The sequence below is a fragment of the Mesoplodon densirostris genome, chromosome 5 (genome assembly GCF_025265405.1).
Source record: "Mesoplodon densirostris isolate mMesDen1 chromosome 5, mMesDen1 primary haplotype, whole genome shotgun sequence".
Classification (NCBI taxonomy): domain Eukaryota; kingdom Metazoa; phylum Chordata; class Mammalia; order Artiodactyla; family Ziphiidae; genus Mesoplodon; species Mesoplodon densirostris.
Window position 1 is genome coordinate 78073001 of NC_082665.1, and position 22245 is coordinate 78095245.

The following is a 22245-nucleotide window of genomic DNA, read 5'->3' on the forward strand; positions in this document are numbered from 1 at the left end:
ACGCGGTGCCAGCTGTGACTGCCAGCAGGGGATGAAGGAACAAATCCGTCAGGATTAAAATCGAGTCCTAAAACCAGCTCACTCACTGACTGTATACAAACTTTGCTGAGATTATTTTAGTAGCACACTTTTAAGCCACTCTAAAAAGCTGGCCTAAGGGGCTTCCAGAATTCTCAATGAGGCACCCATGATGGGGCCTCAAACAAATCTTACCATGTGACATTTACATTGTTTCAAGTGAGAATTCCTGTTGACTCCGAACACATTCACTCCCTAAGATCAACGCTCCTACTGGTCTAACCGGTGTTTTGTCTCATTCAGGGAAAACAGAAGCCAGGAGCTTAATTTTAGGACATTCACAATACAGGTGATTAAAGTGACCTGCTATCCAAGAGTGGTAACGGCAAATGAACGTACTCTATTTAAAAAGCAGGGGATGGCTTTCCTTAACCATCGTGCTGCTCTTCTAGAAGATTAGCTGCTTCTGGCTTTTATTTTTATTTTTTATTTTTTTGTTTTGTTTTATTTTTTTTTTTGCTGTACGCGGGCCTCTCACTGCTGTGGCCTCTCCCGTTGCGGAGCACAGGCTCCGGACGCACAGGCTCAGCGGCCATGGCTCACGGGCCCAGGCGCTCCGCGGCACGTGAGATCTTCCCGGACCGGGGCCCGAACCTGTGTCCCCTGCATCGGCAGGCGGACTCTCAACCACTGCGCCACCAGGGAAGCCCCTGCTTCTGGCTTTTAAAAGTCAACTTTCATTATCCCTCACCTGCGTCTCAGAGCGTATGTAAGTATGATTACATAAATAAAAAGTTGGTAAAATGTGGAAACTGGTGGACCCCAACAAGTCAGCTCTATCCCTCTTCTACTCTGAGGAAAAATGCTCAAAACCGAAAACAGTTGCATGTGGTCCCACCGTCAGCTGGATGCAGGTTAGCTGCTGCTGGAATGAATGGCAGTGACACCATGTCGTGCCAAAGCGACTGACAGCGACAGAAGCATTACTTCTGAGTAGAGCTAAAATCACATTTGCAAATGCTTCATCCAAATTCCCTTTTAACTGTACTGTGTGTATACATTCACAGAAGAGCAAGGCGTAACCAGCCGGCCTCGAAGCGCCAGTTCTAGAACAGGACAGCAGCCCCCCCCCCCCGGCAGAGTGGCTCCAGCAGTGGCCGGGCCCCCAGTGCTGCCGGCTCGAGGCAGGGTGACCACCTGCCCACGTGCCGGACAGAGACGGCCTCCTCGGAATGTACACCCAGTCTGGGCCATCCCGGGGGCTGCCGATGGGGCAAAGAGTGGCCCAAGTTCCAGGCCAGGTGCTGTCTCGGGGAGCAGATGCAGGAGGAAAGGCTGGCCGGTGGCCAGGCCACCGCCCCAGATGACGTCGTTTCTGCTGCGTCTGGCCATTGGTTTCTACTGGAAACGAGTTGTTTGTGGGGAAGCCCGGCAGGAACCAGGCAGGCCGGTGCGCTCAGGGACCAGCAACAATCTAATTGGCTAACTTCCCAGTAAGCATGAACCTGGGGGCCTTCCCACAGGGCAAGCTGGGCCGCGGTGCTATGGCATCGCTGGCCACTGGGTGGCACTGGTGGGCCTTCGAGGGGACAGGAGGAAAAGGGAGTGGAAGCTGTGTTACTGGGAGCAGCCAGTGCTGTGCAGCAGCACAAGGAACCGGCGCCTGGCGAGAGCCGAGTCGCACCGCACAGCACAGCACCGCGCGGCCCCCGCCCAGTCACAGCTCAGGGACAGCCGTTGCCGGGGTGGGCCACTGAGAAACCCTGAGGGACGGTCACTGCTTTATACCTTTCGTCCTGCCCCAAAGAGGTGCCAAGTTACCCTAAAAATCCCCAGATATGAGGCTTTCAGTCACACTGACACGGTGGGGGGCAGGGGGGGAGACACTACTCAGAATGATTGGCTGTAAATGCCAAAGGAATCGAAGAGCTTCGGATGTGACCAGGTGCCAAGCAAGCCCACGTGGTGCAGGTCGGAGCATCCCCTCCCCCCCGCCATTCCCACAGGGCCCCAGATCCACCCAGGCTCAGTGGTGAGGCCGAGGCAGCTACCGCCACAAGGCCCGGGTAACGTAACGGGACCAGCCAGGGCTCAGAGGACACAGTGGACCAGCGGCAGGGGTTGAGGGGAGTGGACTCTGCTCACTGTGACATCAGTTCTAATTTCAGCTCAGCCTGACACGTGTACGAAGACGTTTCGCATTACAACTTTGTTTCTTGGCTGTCAAGACTTTAGTGTGAAAATTCAAGTAGCAAGAGAGAACCATTTTACTTTTGTGCCTTTGCTTAAATAGTTTGCAGTGAATTATTCCTGTAGAAGTTATGCTTACACAGAAACAGAGACAATCCCCACCGAAGACTTGGGAGGCCTGATCTCCATCTCTGGGGCCCTCACGCCAGCTGCCCTCCATCGCTAGGGGTCTGTATGTGGGTCCACAGCCAAACTGCCATGATCTGGGGCTACACAAAGCTTGTCCAGATTGACTTTTTCTTACTCATGTGCAGTATTTGAGCGACTTACACCTCAAGAGAGGTGCACAGAACTGGCCGTAACAAGCTTGCAAAAAACCAAGTACGCCTCCGGAGGCAAATGGACCCTTCCTTCTTTTCAGAGTTTCACAGATTTTGAAAACCAAAACCCAATTCACGTTGGACTGGTAATATATGAAAAAAATGGTCACATCATCCTTCAGCACGAACCACGAGAAGGAAACGGGGCCGAGGCTGTGTGCGAGGCAGGCGTTCCACTCTCCTGTCTACGCCAACTGGACTGGCGGGGACTGGCCGCCAGACCTGACACTCAGCTGCAAGTAGAGCTGCTGCTTTCCCTCATCTCCAAAACCCGCCAACAGGCACTTTCACCACTTTGACAAGGTTCAACTTTAACTGTTATCTGTGCCTGCGCCATCTGCTACTTCAAGCAACATGATGGGGTCGAGGGCGTGATAAGACTCTGGGGCACAGAGCCTGCGGCACCTGCTGACCCCGGCGGGTTTAGCGGCCGTTACCTTTGTGCTCGTCTTGCTGACGCCTCCAGGTGCACGGCAACACCCCGACCTTCGTTGACAGAAATCAAAGTGGAAACCCTTCTTATCGATCTTCCAGGTTTACTTCTTTAACTTTCAGAAGGTAAGACTATGACTACGTGCACGGTGAGGTGCAACACGCAAAAAATCAAAAACATTACTTTACAGCTTCAAGTATACCGGAGACTCCTACACCATGTGGGCGGGTTTACAGCTGCATCTTCAGAAAGATCCCTTGGGACTCCATGCCACCTAAAGGAATCTGCCGCGGGACCGTCTGCAAACAGTACCACAGGAGATGCAGAGCCCCAGAGGCCACATGAAGGCCAAAGGGCAGGTGAGGTGAGCAGGACCAACCCTGCTAGAAACTTCTACCCCAAACTCCCGCTAAAGCACAAGAACTAAGGGGGGCAGCCAGGATACAGCTGAGGGTCTCTGTCAGAAAAAGTACATGTACATGCAAAACCTTCCCTGCACTAATTTTCTGAACAGTTGGCTATTAAAAGAAAAAAAACCTGTAAAAAGTAAAACACTTAAAAATACGAGAGAATGCCAAGGACCAAGAAAATTCCAGGTATTTGGATAACATTAAAAACAGCTGTCAAGGTAAATCCTTATCAGGACAAGTTTTGGTTCTCTCTCCAAATGGGGGGAGGAAATTGGTGAGATGTACAAGGCTGCTTTGTCCCCACCCACATTTTTTTGCCACTGCAGATCTGGAAGAGACAGAGAAAAACAGCTCGTGTAGCTGATAAAACATGCCTCTCCCACCGTTCCATTCCTACCAAACACCCCTTGGTCCAGGCAGCGCCCCCCATCTATGTCACCATGGGGACCTGTCTTCTCTTACTACCTGTGAAGCGTGCTCCCGGAACTCACACCACCGATCCCTGTGAAACCCGCGCCCCCAGATCCACTTCGCCACAGCACAGGAACCGGACATGTGGCACACGGAGACCATGGGGCAACGCTTACGTCAGGGTAGGATGCTAACACATCACTGGACCTGGGTGCACAGGTTCTGCCAGGGGTCCCCATTTCAATTCTCAAACCTACATGGAACTGCAGAAATCTGATTTTCTAGTCAAAATTTATTCAGGTCCCCAGAGTTTCAAGTCATCTCGGAGCCATTGAGGGAGCCCCAAACATGGGAACATGTACCTATGCCTAACACAATTCCACTTCCAAACCCTAAGCAACCAGGGCCACTTTAGAAGAACATCTTCAGCCCTCTTCGTGCCTGTGCCTGGACAGTAACGAGAGGCGATGAAGAGGAAATCAAGAGAAACCATGAGGAGGACTACGAGACACAGGGAATTTCCTGGGGGGAAATACAATGGCAACTGTTTCCCTAAGTTACACTGTTTTTGTTTTCAGAAACTCTGAAAAACAATTTAAAAAACTCATCAGAGAACAAGTGGGTGTTAATCCCATCACTGTGAGGACCTTAAGATCTACTGACTGCCCCACGAGAGAAGCAGGTCAGAGCCTCTGTGTAGCAAGGTCTTGCCCACGATGCTCATGCAAGGCTGCCCTGAACCCACAACCCAAGGCCAGTGCCAATGGCCTGGGAGAAGTGGGGTGGGGGCAGAGCACCTCCAGGGGCCGCACACTGGCTGCCTAAGGATCCACCCAAGACCTGACCCGAGTCCAGGGCAACATGGGAAACGCCCCCTCCGAAGAGCGGTCCCGGCATCACCTGCACCCAGAAACATATCATGCTCTGCAGCCAGGGAGGCGGGTGGGGGCGTGGTGGGGATGCAGGGCTCTGCTGAGTGTGTGCGGGGGGCCCCCTCCCATTGTGCCTGTGTGTGGGGACCCGCGGAAGGTCCACAGCCACTGCCACTGTCAAGTAATGGTTTGGGGAAGAGGCAGAGGCACAGCTGCTGCTCACCGAGGCTCCAGTCGGGTGTTTACCTTCGACCTTTTACACTCCTCCCAATCCTCTTTTGGGAAGATGACATTTCTGGGATAACAGAAAATGATCAGAAGCAACTAGCTCAACAGCATGTCCCTTATGCAGGCTACAAGCTGTGGCCATCCGTCCACGTACTTCTGAGACGTAAATGTGCTACAGTAATCGAGACAGTGTGGTACTGGCACAAAAACAGAAAGATAGATCAATGGAACAGGATAGAAAGCCCAGAGATAAACCCACGCACATATGGTCACCTTATCTTTGATAAAGGAGGCAGGAATGTACAGTGGAGAAAGGACAGCCTCTTCAGTAAGTGGTGCTGGGAAAACTGGACAGGTCCATGTAAAAGTATGAGATTAGATCACTCCCTAACACCATACACAAAAATAAGCTCAAAATGGCCTAAAGACAGAAATGTAAGGCCAGAAACTATCAAACTCTTAGAGGAAAACATAGGCAGAACACTCTATGACATAAATCACAGCAAGATCCTTTTGGACCCACCTCCTACAGAAATGGAAATAAAAACAAAAATAACACATGGGACCTAATGAAACTTCAAAGCTTTTGCACAGCAAAGGAAACCATAAACAAGACCAAAACACAACCCTCAGAATGGGAGAAAATATTTGCAAATGAAGCAACTGACAAAGGATTCATCTCCAAAATTTATAAGCAGCTTATGCAGCTCAATAGCAAAAAAAAAAAACCAAACAACCCAATCCAAAAATGGGCAGAAGACCTAAATAGACATTTCTCCAAAGAAGATATACAGACTGCCAACAAACACATGAAAGAATGCTCAACATCATTAATCCTTAGAGACATGCACATCAAAACTACAATGAGATATCATCTCACACCAGTCAGAATGGCCATCATCCAAAAACCTAGAAACAATACATGCTGGAGAGGGTGTGGAGAAAAGGGAACACTCTTGCACTGCTGGTGGGAATGTGAATTGATAGAGCCACTGTGGAGAACAGTATGGAGGTTCCTTAAAAAACTACAAATAGAACTACCAGATGACCCAGCAATCCCACTACTGGGCATATACCCTGAGAAAACCATAATTCAAAAGGAGTCACGGGCCTCCCTGGTGGCGCAGTGGTTGAGAGTCCGCCTGCCGATGCAGGGGATGCGGGTTCGTGCCCCGATCTGGGAGGATCCCATGTGCCGCGGAGCGGCTGGGCCCGTGAGCCATGGCCGCTGGGCCTGCGCGTCCGGAGCCTGTGCTCCGCAACGGGAGAGGCCACGACAGTGAGAGGCCCGCATACCGCAAAAAAAGAAAAAAAAAAAAAAAAAAGGAGTCACGTACCAAAATGTTCATTGCAGCTCTATTTACAATAGCCCGGAGATGGAAACAACCTAAGTGTCCATCATCCAATGAATGGATAAAGAAGATGCGGCACATATATACCATGGAATACTACTCGGCCATAAAAAGAAACGAAATTGAGCTATTTGTCATGAGGTGGATGGACCTAGAGTCTGTCATACAGAGTGACGTAAGTCAGAAAGAGAAAGACAAATACCGTATGCTAACACATAGATATGGAATTTAAGAAAAGAGAACGTCATGAAGAACCTAGGGGTAAAACAGGAATAAAGACACAGACCTACTTGAGAATGGACTTGAGGATATGAGGAGGGGGAAGGGTAAGCTGTGACAAGGCGAGAGAGAGGCATGGACACATATACACTACCGAACGTAAGGTAGATAGCTACTGGGAAGCAGCCACATAGCAAAGGGAGATCAGCTCGGTGCTCTGTGACCACCTAGAGGGGAGGGATAGGGAGGGTGGGAGGGAGGGAGACGCAAGAGGGAAGGGATATGGGAACAGACGTACATGTATAACTGATTCGCTTTGTTATAAAGCAGAAACTAATTTAAAAAATGCGCTGGGAAGGTCGTCAGTGAGGAGGTGATGTGCAGAGGAGGGGGGTGGGACAGAGGGAAGAGAAACCCGGCCTGTGAGCAGAGCCACCACCTCCTTGAGGCCGGGCTCCCCGCCCCTCCACCCCAATCTTCCCTCAAAAACCGGGAAGTCAGAACTGGGGATAAGTAAGCACCCACCCCTTCCCCAAACCCCGCCAGCTTTCCTTTCTCACTGTGCGCCCTACATCTGACTCTACACTCCGAGCCTGGGGGCAGTCTCCCGATTCTGGTCGACAGAGATGGAAATCAACTAAATTGAGATCAATCACCCAGGGTTTTGTGGCTACACCTCGGTTTCCCTTTCATTCTGTCACGTGCCTATAACCAACTGAGAACATTCAGCCCAGGATTCCAACATGACGGCTCCCCACCCATTCACAGCTGGGCGATGCTTATATTTAGGTCCACTCGTAACCCCTGTAGAGGCGCTACGGTGTAGAGGTGCTATAACTTGATGGATGTTTGCGACACGTTGTTAGCATAAAGTTCTTGGTTCAAACAACCTGAGGTGTACTGAGACTCTTTAATACAGCAACTGGTTAATTCTATATTTAACCACTCACTCCAAAAATCCAAAAATAAATACACAAATAAATATGTATATAGACATATACACACACAGTATTGCTTGGCAGTTTACTTGCAACTCCATTTCTTAGGTCTTGGGTCATTTACATTCTCAAAATGCAGCTAGTTATGCAGTCTTCTAACCACACTACATCCACGAGGCCTTCCCTCAGGCCGCTGGCCTAAACAGCCGGCTGAGAGGAGGAAGCAGCACGTGGCTATAATCCTGGAATTTAGGGCCATTTAACCTCTTGTGCTTTTAAAACAAGTTGCAAGAGTATAAAAGATAGCATAAATAAAAACACAAAATGACCTTAATCATAGAAAAATAAGAATAAGATGCGCCCCAGAGCAATTTACATTTCTAAAATTTAATTTTGGAGAATGAGCTGAGAAAAAGAAGAAAGAGAAAAGATTCAAGCTGCATGATCTCATCTGGGATTGCAAAGGTCTGTCTGAACTTGAAGCCTGGGTGGCATGACCCAGCAGTGCACGCCAAGACTCCTGGTCTGGGTGCTGCTCAGAGTGGAGAGACATTGTGCTCACTTACTTTCAAGCACGGGAAGCAGGGTAAACAGCCTTCAAGACTGGCATGTGTGTTTATGTTCTGTGTAGTATGTGAATTGGACATAAAAAAAATTCCGGTTCGGTCAAGAATAATATAACTCCTGCAAATCATGCTTCAGTTGAAAATCAGCTGCAACACTACTGTGCTAATAGTAATAGGCTCCCACAATATACAAAGAAGTGAGGGTCACGTGTGCTGGGAGCAGACTGTGTGGAAAGGCCCCCGCGTGGAGAGCCCACAGCAGTGACGGCGCAGTGGTGAACACCTGGATGACGGCGGACCCTGAGTGCCGGGCAGCGCGCCCCCTTGTCAGATTCTGCTGAAGATACTACACATACTTACCAGAGCCTGGTAATAAAGAAAAGCGATTAAAGACATCAGTCGTCGGAGGTGAGACATTCAGCAACGGGGCTGGTACAGCTTTTTGGAAACACGGACAGGAAGTCCCGACAGACTAAGGATGGGCACGCGGGGCTCAGGAGGCCTCCTGGACTTGGGCAAGGGCTTTGATCTCCGCAGGTGCAGCAGAAAACACGGCTAGAACTCCTAGCTCTGGACAGGCCCGAGTGCACGGCCGTCCAGAAAGACCGGGAAGGGTCCAGAGCTCCCCCCCGGGTGATACATACATTTATACAACAGTGGCGGCCAGGGGGCGGCAGTCTTTTCTGGCTTTACTGCATTGTAATTGTGGTCGCTGGCCCACGACGGCGTGCTGCTCTCACAGGGCGGCTCCTTAGCGAGGACCTCACTCCTTGGAGGCACCACCACCACCTTCCTCGCTGTGTTCTCCTTCTTGTCTGGAGCCGGTCTCTTGTGCACAGAAGAGATTTTAATGCCTGCCTGGATAATCAGTAAAGCCCCAATCATGAACGAGGTCAGAAATTAACCTTTGCGCATTTCACTCTGCAGTGAGGGTCACGACTCAATCAGCTCCTGGACCATCCTAAGCCCAATGCACTGCATCTGCTCAGCAGAGGGCTTGGCTACTCCCCCACATCCAGCAGGCCCGCATCAACATCCGAACGATGAGAAGGTCCCTGACACAACAACCCGTCAACCTAGCATCCTGATGAGGCGCTAGGCCGCCACGATAACCGAGGGGCCGTGGAGTGAGGCAGTGAAGCAAGGCGGAGAGCACGGCAGACCGGGGCCCCGTGTGAGAACGCGCCCAAGCAGCACTGACAGGCAGGAGCTGCAGACACAACAGCACGTGGAGAAAGGACAGGCGTACAAACGACATCCCTGTACCCTAGCAGGCATTCAGTGCGGCGACCCCAGAACCCACCGGTCAGCCCGCTGACTGTGTGTCAACTCCCCGCACAGACTCCAGCAGGGACCACTCTCCTCCCAGCGGGGCTGGCGTGTGGGTGGAGAGCTATTCCACGCAGCAGCCGGTTCCCACGTTTCTATCAGTTAATCCCTCGGCAGGAGGCGGAGAAGGAAAACACGAGAACACGTGCCTATTTGTCATTTCGACAAGAACACCGGTGGGCAAGGCGGAGGGCAGTGTGAAGGTGCCTGCATCCCGTCCGGGCCTGTGTGCCCTACACTCTCCAAATCAACCCACCGAGCCTGTAACCTCCAGACGCTCATGGTTTGAACTACACAAATGGTTGGTTTCAGTCAACTTACCTGAACGCTCCATTTCTGAAGAATGATTTTTTCCGGCTTTGTCTTGGGTTTCTCTTTAGGTTTTGGTTTCTCCTCTTTCCCTGCGCTCAGGAAGCGCATGGTGGCCGCGGCGTGTTTCCGGATACACTCGCTGCTGCAGTAGACAGAGTCGGGCTGCGCCACGCTCGAGCACCCGGGGCCAATGCATCTGGCGGCACCAGGCGCCTCTAGGACCTGCAGGATCAGACGTGGCTTCAGTGTACTCACCCACTAGGTGGGTATGGCACTTTGTAACATAACTATTTATGGTACCGGGATGACTGCTTTTAATCATGTATGAAAAAACTATGAATAAACATGTACCTTTGTTTATTCAAAACACACAAATCTACCTCCCCTGAGGAAGGCCCTCGGGTTCTTACCTGCCCTTCAGCCACGCAAGAAGGGCGGAACCCTAAGCGGACCCGGCGCTCACGCTGCGCACTTCTCAACACAATGGGGTTTCACACCACAAGTAGGTTCCCTTATCGGGCAAATGGGCAGGGATTTTACCAACGAATTAAGATCCCAAGTGAGAGGATTCCGAGTTAGTCCAAAGGGTCCAACTTCGTCAACTGAAAACCCTTCAAAGAGGAACTGAGCCTCCAGAAGAGAGAGGATTCCACTGCTGGCTCTGCTGAGAGGGCGCCCATGCCTAGGCTCGGCGGGCAAGGCTGGGAGACGACACCCAGGACACCCAGTTAACCGTGGCTCTCAGAAACAACAGATCACTTTTTGCTATCATCAGGCCACAAAAATCGCCCGGGATATAGGTTTCATGCTAAACCAAGTCAGAGCTTTTGGAAGTGGATCTTTCCCCAGCCGAGCCTCTGATACCTCAGGCCCCACAGACACCTGGAGGGCAGTCTTGTAAGACCCAGAGCAGAGGGGGCCCAGCTAAGCCAGGCCTGGATTTCGGAGCTAATAAATGTGTGTTGTTTAAGCTGCTGAACAAGTCTGTGGCTGCCTGCCGTGCAGTAGGAGCCTGGTTCACTACAAGGGCTGAACACAGCTGTCCATGATCACTAGAGCATGTTCTGATGGTCGAGACTAATAACATACATGAACATACCCCTCCAATGTACTGGAGCAAAATCTTAAATCTCAAATTATGCACTGAATTGTTTTTCCTCCACAGAATCCAAGTTTTACTCAGAGAAATACTTAAGTTTCTGGGTAGTCTCAAACACATCAGCAATCACAGGACGTTTCCTACTGACTTCCATTCCCATTCATTCTCTTCCTTACCAGTTCTCATCATACTTCCACTCGATGCCTCCTCGTACGCCCATGACAGGTAAAATTTAAACGGTCCAGCCCTCGAGGCTACCTCAGTGCAAGGGGGAGACGGCGGGAAGCTAGGACACGGCCACCGCAAGGTCGTCTGCATGCCCAACACTGGCTAGAGCACGGGCTGTGGGGGCGGCATGGGCCCCCAATTCAAGGAAGGCCTGGGGTGAAAACATGCTCTGAGTAGGACGATCGTGAGAGCCTCAGACAGCTCTCAAGATGCACGGAATCCATGACAAAGAATCACGGCCCTTGGGCAGGAGACACGAGTGAACAGAGTTGAGAAAGGAGAAAACACAGCTGCACAAGCACTGGTGAGTGGGAGAACACCATAACAGAGTGCGTGCCAGCCGCAGCTGTCTTGTCAGCCTGGGGACCCGTGCGGGCACCACCGCTGGCCTTGGCATCTTGCTGCGAGGCAGGGACTAAGACCACTGGTTCTCTCAAGGCGTTGACGGGTACTATAGGTGCACACGTGCCCCTGTGACTCAAAAATAATTTTGTTTGTTCACATATGTACTTCAAACTCCGGATCCATTCATGAGAAAACTTAAGGGAAGACTTACAAAAGTGAGTCTACTTATGGAAAATGTTAAGTCAGTAATAACAGCATAGGAGATAGATATGATTAACAAACATAGAGAAAGAATAGACAGGCGTGCCAGCCTTAAGCAGGTGCATGGACCTGGGAGCTCGCAGAGCCCAGCCCCGCGCCCAATGCCACTCCTGGGAAAAGCTAACTTATCTCAGGAGACAAAACCTTCTGTCTTGATGTTTCTGCCAACGGCAGCTGAGGGCTCCACAGTCACCTCTACTGCTGACCTTGGGAGACAGGTACTTACGGGCTGGAATATCTTGAGTTTTTTCTTGCAACTTGCGTTTGCAGCTTTCTCAATTCTAACCTTAATTCCTTGGTCTTCATTCGATTTCTGCTCCACGATTCCTAGACTTGTACAGTCCATGCCGTCGGCATCTGCAGCTCTCGACCTCGAGTCCTGCGTGCCTGTGGTCTCGGAGCTGGGCTCGTCCTGCACTTGCAGGATGGTGCAGTTTGGGCAGATGTAATCCTGCCCGTTCCTTTCCAAGAGCCTCCCTCGAGCCTCAGAAATGCCCACACAGTCGCCATGAAACCATTCTTCACATCGGTCATAGCAAATCATAAACCTGGAATGATAAAATAAGGAATGGAGATTATTATTAGTATTACGAATGGAAAGTGAGAGACCAACTCAATTTTAAACACAAGTCAAATTTCAACATTCTATTATGAAAAAAACAAAAATATTACAGACACGTGGACAGAACAGAATAAAGAGCATCCACGTGCCCCTCTCAATTTTACTAACATTCAATCAAATTTGCTTCACCTTTTCTTTCAGGGGAGCACTCTGCCCTGGACACCACAGTTCTTGTCCACAGGAGGGCAGCCATGCCTTTACCCGCCCCCTCCCTGAGCTGCCCCAACGTCCACACCACAGCCCAGTCGCAGCCGGTCTGGAGCAGCGTCACCCAGCGAGCTCTCTGGGACAGCAGATCCTCTCTGCTCCAGGCCGCCCTGTCCGTGGCTGCTGGGACCGAGGCAGCCAATGTCCCACGCCAGCCCCCACCTCGGTGGAGGGTGTGGCTCTTGGCAGTGCCCACCCATGCCGTATTTGTTGTTGTTTTTTGACAACGACTTGCTCGTCTTTCCCAAGAGAACAAGTCCCTCATTCAGGCCACCCTGGGACTCTCTCAACTAAGACGAATGGAAAACCCTCTCTGGCACTTTCCACACCTCGGACTTCCCCCCGGAAGCCTGGGCAGCCACTTCATCCCCCCACGACCCACCTGCTGTTGTGAGGCTGGCGGCACAGGCAGTACAGGGCATTGGGGTCGTACACCTCACATGCGGGCTTGTGTCGGACTGCGTCTCCGGGTTCCTCTGCATGCCCCCCTGGGGCCGCCCTCCCTTCCAGCTGGCTCTCTCTGTCCATTTTCGCCACCTGGGACGCAGCCCCCAGGTCGGCCTCCGGCTCCCGCGGGATGGGCCGCGAACCCTCCATCGCATCGCCTGCCTCAGCATCCACGGTCTCCACCGGGTCCTCCTCCCGATGCTTCTTCCTCAGACGGTTCTGGATGCCCTTTGGGGGCCTGTCGGTGGGCTCCTGCTCGCGCTTTCTCCGCAGGCCATTCTGGAGTTCTTTCAAAGTCAAACCGTCACTGTGGCTATTGGAGGTGTCAATCTCGTCGCCACGCCCTCTGGCCTTTGCCGAGGAGGCCGTTCGTTCCTTAGCACCCGTGCAGCCAGGCCTGGGACCGCTATTCCCGTCCGAGGTGCTCTCCATGCTCCCCTCGGAGGCGCTCTCCGCTTCTGTCACTGGACAGGACGCCGGCTCCGCTGAGGCCTCTAGGGACATGGAGGTGCCCCTCCGGCCCCGGCGCCGGACCGTGGTCAGGAACTCCTCCACCCGCTCCGTACGCTTCGGCTGCCTTCCGCTGCGACGCAGCGACGGGCTCTGCTGCTGCCCGGGCAGCAGCTCCAGGGCATCCACCTCCGCATCCCCGGCGCCCTCGCGCTTGCCGATGGTGCTCCTCCGGAACCTCCACGTCTTCCTGAACACTTTGCGGGTGGGCTTGATGGCCTTGGGCGCGTCCTCACCACTCGGGTCATCCTCCTCGTCCATACCTAACAGGGAAATGCAACCAAACCACGCCAGGCGTCAGCCAGGGCCGCGGTCCAGGCCCAGGACCGGCACCCACCAGCCACGAGAGTGCACCAGAAGGGGCACCACCCGCACGGAGGAAACCCAGACACAGTGAATCGCAACAATTCTCCACCTACAAAAACCGAAGGCTCTTCCTAAAGTGCACTGAGAGGATTCAAGGTGATCTCTGAAGAAAAGTGTAACAGTTACGGAGCTAATGTTCAGTAGAAAAACACAGCTAGCAAACCAAATCTGTGCATCTGTCAACTGCTGAGGACGAGGATTTGTACAAGAGGTAGCGGGGAAAGAGGAAGCGAGCAGCAGTGCTGCCAGGACAGGACAGGGTGGCGGGTGCCTCGGGCTCTCCCGCACAGAGACGCGGGGCCCACCTGGCTCTGCCCGCAGAGCTCGGTGGACAGAACGCCGTGCTGGCCCTGGGCCTAGTGCTTGGAAGCCCCAAGCTGCGTGTGAGACGTCTGACCACGTTGCTGGAGGGATCATGTGGAGATGGGGGATTCGGACCCTGAACACCCACACCCAGCCCCCGCTGAGCCCTGCCCAGATTCCCGAGCCACGACTGTGTTGACACAAGATGGGCCCATCCAGCTCTGCACGCAGGGTCTGCAGCAGCAGACGATGAGGACACTGAGAAAATTCTGACCCACGCAGCACCTGTGGTATTTATTTCTTCTCTCCTCTTTCTAACAGACTGTTTAAATGGTCGTGTTTGTGAAAACTTCACTCCTGTTTAAAATGAAAAAGCCTGAAAAAGATAATATATACCTTGAGAATTTTTTTCCCAAGCTGCGCGGGCTTCAATTACATTTAAATGCTAACAATGACTCAGGTTTTATGCCATGATCCATTCCAGGGGAAGGACTAGTACAGAATGGAAACCTTCAAACAGAAAACACACAAAATTAAAAATCACAAGTAACTGAACTCTCTTTTTCGTTCCCACTAAGTATGGTCACCTCCCATTTCCATGTCCAGGTCTGCAACTCCCCCACCCTGGGCCTGGGCCCACACTCTCCCAGGCCACTTGGAAGCTTGCAGGAGTAGCTGTGACATCAGCACCTGTGCCACCAAGGACCACGCCACTGTCCTGGTCACCCAAGTCTTTCTGCAGGAAGGACTCTCCTCTACAAAACACAGTTCTCACCAGAGCCAACAAACAACATCATCGTAAATGCACTAAAGAAACCACCCATGGGGCCTCCCTGGTGGCGCAGTGGTTGAGAGTCCGCCTGCCGATGCAGGGGATACGGGTTCGTGCCCCGATCTGGGAGGATCCCATGTGCCGCGGAGCGGCTGGGCCCGTGAGCCATGGCCGCTGGGCCTGCGCATCCGGAGCCTGTGCTCCGCAATGGGAGAGGCCACGACAGTGAGAGGCCCGCATACCGCAAAAAGAAAAAAAAAAAAGAAAAAGAAACCACCCATGTAAAAATAAAGTAGTGCTCTGAATCAGATTCTTAACACACAATTAGACACTCTTCAAGAAATCTTGGGCTAAAGCTTAACCCACTGCAAACAAATACTAATGTCACATCAGTTTCTTTACATATAATGCCGCTTTTGAAATAGAAAACATGACATCAAAACTTAAAATTGTGTTGCTGGCGTTTAACACTATTGCCACGTTACCTGCCCCACACGGAAGCTTGGGCGCTTCTTCCGACTTCCCAGAAACAATGAAAACCTGGCCGATGCAACTGCGGGGTCCAAGGGAAGCGCCAAGCCCCGAAACCCTGCTGCTGCCGGTCACTATTCACAGATTACAATGCAGATTATCTCGAGACAGTCACCACGGAGTAAGCTCCTAAAAGAAGACAACAAAACCGTTTAAAGATTTAAAGCAACTATAACTAAAATCATGTTTAAGAAAAAAAAGGCATGAAGCTTTCCAAACAATCTCTTATTTGAATGTACATTACATGACCCACAAAGACACTGGGCGAGTCGACAAACAATAGCCACAAAACAAAGTCCCCTGCTTCCTTAAGGACTTTTAAAGAAGGGAAGATACTTTGACTACACTCTGAAAGCAGGGGGCTGGAAAGGCCTCCGCTTGCGCACTGGTGGGGAGGAAGCTGGTGGGCAGAGGGCAGAGGCCTCAGTGGGAAGGAGGGTTTCAAAACTGATCATTGGTACCAGCTGCTTTCCAATTACAATCGTACTTTTAAGATGGACCCAGGTCAGTAAAAACCCAGAGACAGAGAGAAAGGAACAAAACATGAAAAGATGAACAAAAAAATTACACATGAAAGTCATTATTTAGAAATTCTTTTCTGTTTTAAATCTATTTATTTAAGTTTTGGCTGTGTTGGTCTCTGTTGCTGTGCGTGGGTTTTCTCTAGTTGCAGTGAGCGGGGGCTACTCTTCGTTGTGGTGCGTGGGCTTCTCATTGCGGTGGCTGCTCTTGTTGTGGAGCACGGGCTCTAGGCGCATGGCTTCAGTAGTTGTGGTACGCGGGCTCACTGGTTGTGGCTCGTGGGCTCTAGAGCACAGGCTCAGTAGTTGTCGCACACGGGCTTAGTTGCTCTGCCGCATGTGGGATCTTAAGGTCCCTGACCAGGGATCAAACTCGTGTCCCCTGCCTCGGCAGGCGGATTCTTAACCACTGTGCCACCAGGGAAGCCCTAGAACACTATACCTATGTCATCCTTTTAGTTAAAAATCTAAGGAAGATTTCAGAGGACTAATGGGATGATGATTGAACATCACCAAGGTACAGCTCATCTATGTGTATTTACATATTTAAAGAACGTTTCTCCTCCTGTGCCCTCATTCAATCACGATACCTAGTTTGCTCCACAAACGTGTCTCTGTTTCTAGGTAAGTCCTCAGTGTTAACATTTTAACACATTTTGCTTTCTAGACCCAGGACTCCCTGCCCGCAACTCACCTCTTCCTCACCTCACACCAACTGCCTCCCCTGTAACTGTGGTCTCCTTGGGTGACCTCAGAGCCAACATTCCGTCCCACCTCCTTTTAAAGAGATAGCGACCATCTCACTCTGGTCACCCCCGGCCCCCCATGGCCACCACCTCTCTCACATACGGCCAACCCATCTCAAAATGAGAAACTTCTCAGGAGAAACTGTTCAAAACAGTGAACATTTATAAAAGCAAAGAAATTACGATGGTCTCAGGAATTAAAAAGGTTTTAAGGTTTGTGTTAATCTGAACCACCCACCCAAGAAAAAACCCATGCCTCTGGATTTGACTTCTGAATCATCAGAAAAGGAAAATCCAGCTATTTCTGTTAAGTGGAATGAAGTACTTTATTCAGAAGAGATCATATCATTTTAGATCATCTGGTTCATTTTGGTTCTTTTTTCTGATTTTACATTTGCAAGATCGCTTTCATAATTTCTTCCCAGAAATTCTAAGGGAAAATTTCAGGTCACGAAACAAAAACACACCCCTATGATCAAGGCAAAAGTTAAAAGAGAAGAATTGTGTTCTGTTCCTAACACAACTTAAAATGTGGGTCCACACACAACAGCAGGTCACCAAACGGTGGTCACACCGTACTACTAACAACTTTTCCCCAGAGGAAAAGAACGGTGGGCGGTCATCCCTGAAACTGGGAAAAAGAAAACCTGGAGGCGAACATGATGCACTGAGATAGTTTTGTATCGTTACATTTCTAAGTGCAAATGTCCTCTCAGCTGAAAACGGCTCCACTTCCTAAGCAGACCTAGGAATACCAACACGAAACCTTAGGTTCCCCCAGGCCACCCAAGGGCAGGAAGCAGCCCACCACCTCCCAGGCAGCTCTCCAACGTTTTGCTGTCAAGGTCCCTTTATACCCTTAAAACCTGAGGACCCCAAAGAGCGGTTGCTCATGTGGGATATGTATTTCCAAAATTAAACCTGAGAAAGGCTTTCAGAATTGTGGATGCTCCCTGATACCACATCAAACCTCGACAGGCCGCAGTTCCATGAAAAGCACTTGTGACACGAATCTGCAACCACAGCCATGAATGCTCCGCACCTTCCTGCGTCGTAACGCACTCTGAAAACATCTTTTGCCTATGTGCACGGTGGCCAGTTGGACACATGCAGAGTCCACACGCTGGCACATTTCATTAGACGACATGAGACGTATCTCTTAATGTGAGCGCCCATCTCCTGAAATGTCTTTCATTACTGGGAAGCCATCAAGCTCAGGGTGGCAGATAAAAGCTTTTCCAAATGCTAATTTTCCTTTAACACCGGAATTTTGTCATCAGTAACAAATATAGTCAGTTGATTTCCTCGAGTCTCACACTGTGCATCTTCGAGAGAACGCCTGACACACACCACCTGAAAAATGCAGTCCATCGGCACTGCTCTGCGGCCCCTGGCTGCGGGCGCCTCTGGCCCCTCAGGGGCACTACCAGGAACCTCTGTGCCAGCAGTGCGAACGCCGACCCGGCAGGGCTGGCTCACGAGGCCGACTGTGACCCTGGACAGGGCTTCTGAGCTCTTAGCCTCCAAAGGGTTTCAAAAGACACCATTTCCGGTAGCTCAAGAACATTCTGGATACACGCCAAGCACTCACACGAATCCACACTCCAGTGTCAGAGGAGAGGAAACATTTGCTTCCACAAAACTGTTCTAAAGCCCCACTTTGTTTTCCCTTCAGACTATACAACCCTTGGAAAACGTTAAGCTGCCAGAAGTGATTTTCTTTCGAGCAAAACCCAAAATACGCTCCCCAAACAAACAACGTGGGTGCTGCCCGACTCCACAAGCACGTAAATCTGAAGGCTCCACTACTACAAAGCTCGCCACAGGTAAGTAACCGCATCTTACCCATCTGAAGATGCTTAGTTCTATGGACTGGAGACTCATTTCTCTGAGATACTTTAAAATGTAATATAGAACCACAATGAAGCTCCTATTTTCACAGCACAACAAACACGAGAAAACAGTTGCGGCTTCTCAAAAACATAACACACAAGCGTGCACCTGCCCTGCCCACCTAGCGGCAAAACAAGGTGGTCCTCCGAATCTCACACCCCGAAACAACATTCAAAGCTAACAATTTTAATTTTGAAACAATTCTAACCTGCGGGTCGCAAATTATATCCAGTGCTACAACAGAACCTCATTATTTCGGTCACAAATTATATCCAATGCTACAACGTAACCTCATGATTTCGGACTCTGCTAACTCAACTTATGGTTCTAACAGGCTGGGCCAAAGTTCACAGTTACTGATATTTCACGTTAAGAGTCTTCTGTCTCATGACGAATCCTTTGCTGGGGATGAGGAGGGATTGAGAAGGTGCTGAAAGTTCTATGAAGTACTGAAAACAGCAAGCTTTCACAATTCCACAAGCCTCTTGCACAATTCCGTTTTTATTAATGGGACAGTCACTAACGAGGCCACGACGCCCAGGAATTTGAGAGGACATGCGACATCCTGCCGCCCTGGCAGCGGTCCCTCTCAGCGACCCCACGCTCATCCTGACTCGACTGCCCTAGTGGCACTGCAGTCCTTTACGTGGCCAATCCAAAGTCTGCTGCTTGCCAAATAACACTGTCATTCAAATTCCACTGAAGCAAAAGGACCCACAGCACGATAAGCTTCTCAAGCGGTAACTACAGAGAGAAATCTAGGAACCACCTGCTGGTCAAAATTTCTTAGGTGTTTTTGCTTCACAGGTCTGTGCAGACAAAAAGTCAAACTTGTTGCTGAAAAGCTCGCCACGACTGGTGCCTCGGCAAAGCTCTGGTGAGGCCGGGACCCCAGCTCCCCCTTGGCGGGCGGGCAGCGGGCACTCTGGTTTCTCTCTATCCACTTCCTAGTGAAAACACAGGCTTGTGACCCCGGTGGGCAGCTCTCCAAAAGCGCTTCAGGAACAACCAGCAGAGCCACCTGAATGTGTCCAGGGTTAAGTTGGAGGCAACGAGGCTTTCCCTGTCCTCTACGGAACCACTTGCTACCTTGGATGGACTCCTGCTGGGGTCTGCACGTTTGTGTCCCCGGAGCCCTCCTGAATGGGATATCTGCCCTGGAAAAGAGGCCCCAGAGCCCACCTGGCCCTGCCACCGGGACCCAACTGCCCCGGCATCTTGACCTCGGGCCTCCCGCCTTCAGAGCTGCAAGAAATCAAGTCCACTGTGTCAAAGCTCCTAGCCTGTGGTCCTTGCCACGGCAGCCCGAGTGCACTGAGGCAGCTCCCTCTTGTCTCTCAAGGAGCAAGAAGACATGGCTTCAAACACTGGCAAGGGACTCTCTGAATCCTACACCCTGGGGGTTGGTGCTTGTAAGACAAGGCCCCCGCCAGGGTCTTAGGGACCCTCTGAACTGCACAGGCTCCTGTCCTCACCGAGTCTGCAAGATGGGGCAGGTCTGGCTAAATGCCCAGGACAACACTGGGATGGGCCCCCAAACGGGAGCCTCCCCCATCCTTCCCCAACCAAGACAGAGGGTGTGACTGTGAGGTGGGGGGGGAGGGTCACAGACGGGACCTGGGCACAGTAAGTCGCTCGCTCCCCAGGACAGTCAGCCCTGCTGGGCACCTCAGGGGTTGCTTCCTAGGGACCCTGATCCTCCAGCTCCGCCCCCCTAACCACCCACCCTATCGCTTTCATATCCGCAGTGGTCTGTCTGGGCCCCGAGTGCACCCGGGCTGGCTACTCCCTTCCAGCACCCACGGGGACACTGCTCCAGATCCCCGTGTCACCCGTAGCACCCAGTGCAGGCCCGGTGCACCGTGTCTCGCTGCGGCAAGAGCTGTTGGTCAGGATCCGGTGAGGCTGTGGGTGAGGACAGCCTACGATAAAGGCAAAATGCCACCGTTCCCTCAGGCCCCAAGACCCCTGGGGCCTCCTCACCCACAGCGCACACTGGCTGTACTCTGGGGCTCTGGTTCCCGCCGGTCCACTCTGAGGGGGACGTGTGCACTGAACCCTCTTCACTGGGGACCACAAACTAGCCAGATAGTCCACGCTTTTCCCAAAAAGCAAGAACGTGGTGGAGGGCCCCCTGAAAACATTGCCTGTCTTCTTAAAAGTAACCCATTTCCCCAGGTGTTAAAGTTCAGAGTCAACTGCCTTTTCAAATTCCCATTTCTCAACAACAAGAGCATTTCTAACCATGACCTACAGCAGAGGTTCTCAAAGTGTGGCCCCCGGGCCTTTCAGGAGGGCCCCCCCCAAGGTCAAACTATTTGCACAACACTAAGGGCACAGACGTGGTGGTTTCTCAGAAGCCAAATGACAGAGATAGGACGAAGGAGACAAGAGAATCCGGCTACTGTCGCTTAAGCCAGACGTTCAGGAGACCTGCAAAACCCTAGGACAACACTACCTTTCTCATTAAGTTGTTTTTCTTTTGGAACATAGTTGCCATAAAGTGTTATTTACGTTATTCTTTTTAAGTATATTTAAATGTCTCATTTTTAATGCCAAATATGGAAAATATCCATGGACACAACATAAACAAAAGCCCTCTGGGGTCCTTGTTAATTTTAGGTGTAAAGGGGTCAGTCTGAGTATGGCCAACGGCACAGACCTGACACGACTGGCTACTTCAAAGGGCTGCTCTTGATGGGCCAGTGAGCCTGCAGGGCCGGGACAGTGACGCTCCAGGAGGCTGCGCTCCCAGACCCTCCCCACCTCTCCTCGGATGGCTGAGAGGCACCGGTTATGAAACGGCGGCATTCAGAGGGACGGCCACCCGAGTCCAAAGAGAAAATGGCTGGAGGAGAAACCGAAGGCCTGCTGCTTCTCACAAGTACGTGCTTCATGAGTGGAGCTGCACCTCATGCCTCAGGCCAAGGGTCAAAAGGAATGCTTGGAGACCTTGGAAACGCAAACGTCAAGAATTCAACTGTATACTTGAGCTGGAATCTTCCTTTCTTTCTCTGAGATTAGAAGAGGCCAATGTCTACCTTTGGGGGGCAAGTGGGGAAGGTCCAAGCTTAAATAAAGCAGTTATTAAATAAAAACAGGATTTTACAGGTCCACGCAGAGCTCAACTTGAGGCAACTTCTCCGACTCCTGCCACCACTGCCCGGGTCGCCAAAGTGCAGAAGAAAGCCACCTTACTACTAAAAACACAAATACTGTTTAAATTACAATCTAACAAACCTAAAGAGTCAATGGCTAGCCCTGACCTAGCCCTGTCTCCATGGGGCACTGGGGGCATTTCAGGGGGACCACTCCTTGTGCCGGCTCAGCATGCCAAGTCCTGACCAAGGCAGCCCCCAGTGTCCTCCTCCGCTGACCACAGCATGACCACACCCACACACTAACAAGTAGGCTAAGTCCTCTGATAAGCAGAGAGGGGGCTGGGAGGCTCAAGGGGCAGCACCACGGAAGAAGGCAGGCTTCACACCAGGGTGTCCCTGCCTTCAGTCCCAACTACAAACCTATCAAACTCGTGTCCCCTGCCTCGGCAGGCGGATTCTTAACCACTGTGCCACCAGGGAAGCCCTAGAACACTATACCTATGTCATCCTTTTAGTTAAAAATCTAAGGAAGATTTCAGAGGACTAATGGGATGATGATTGAACATCACCGGGGTACAGCTCATCTATGTGTATTTACATATTTAAAGAACGTTTCTCCTCCTGTGCCCTCATTC

General features: G+C 51.3%; 1 protein-coding gene across 1 annotated transcript in view; it reads right to left on the reverse strand.

The window, feature by feature from the left end:
• The window catches only part of LOC132490651 (death-inducer obliterator 1-like), a 56738-nt gene that overhangs the window by 17263 nt on the left and 17230 nt on the right, over window positions 1-22245 (reverse strand). Inside the window, 6 exon segments of the mRNA XM_060099048.1 lie at window positions 8662-8875; window positions 9668-9880; window positions 11818-12139; window positions 12803-13640; window positions 14443-14556; window positions 15304-15478. Of these exon segments, the coding sequence (XP_059955031.1) occupies window positions 8662-8875; window positions 9668-9880; window positions 11818-12139; window positions 12803-13638 (1585 nt within the window). The 5' untranslated portion in view covers window positions 13639-13640; window positions 14443-14556; window positions 15304-15478.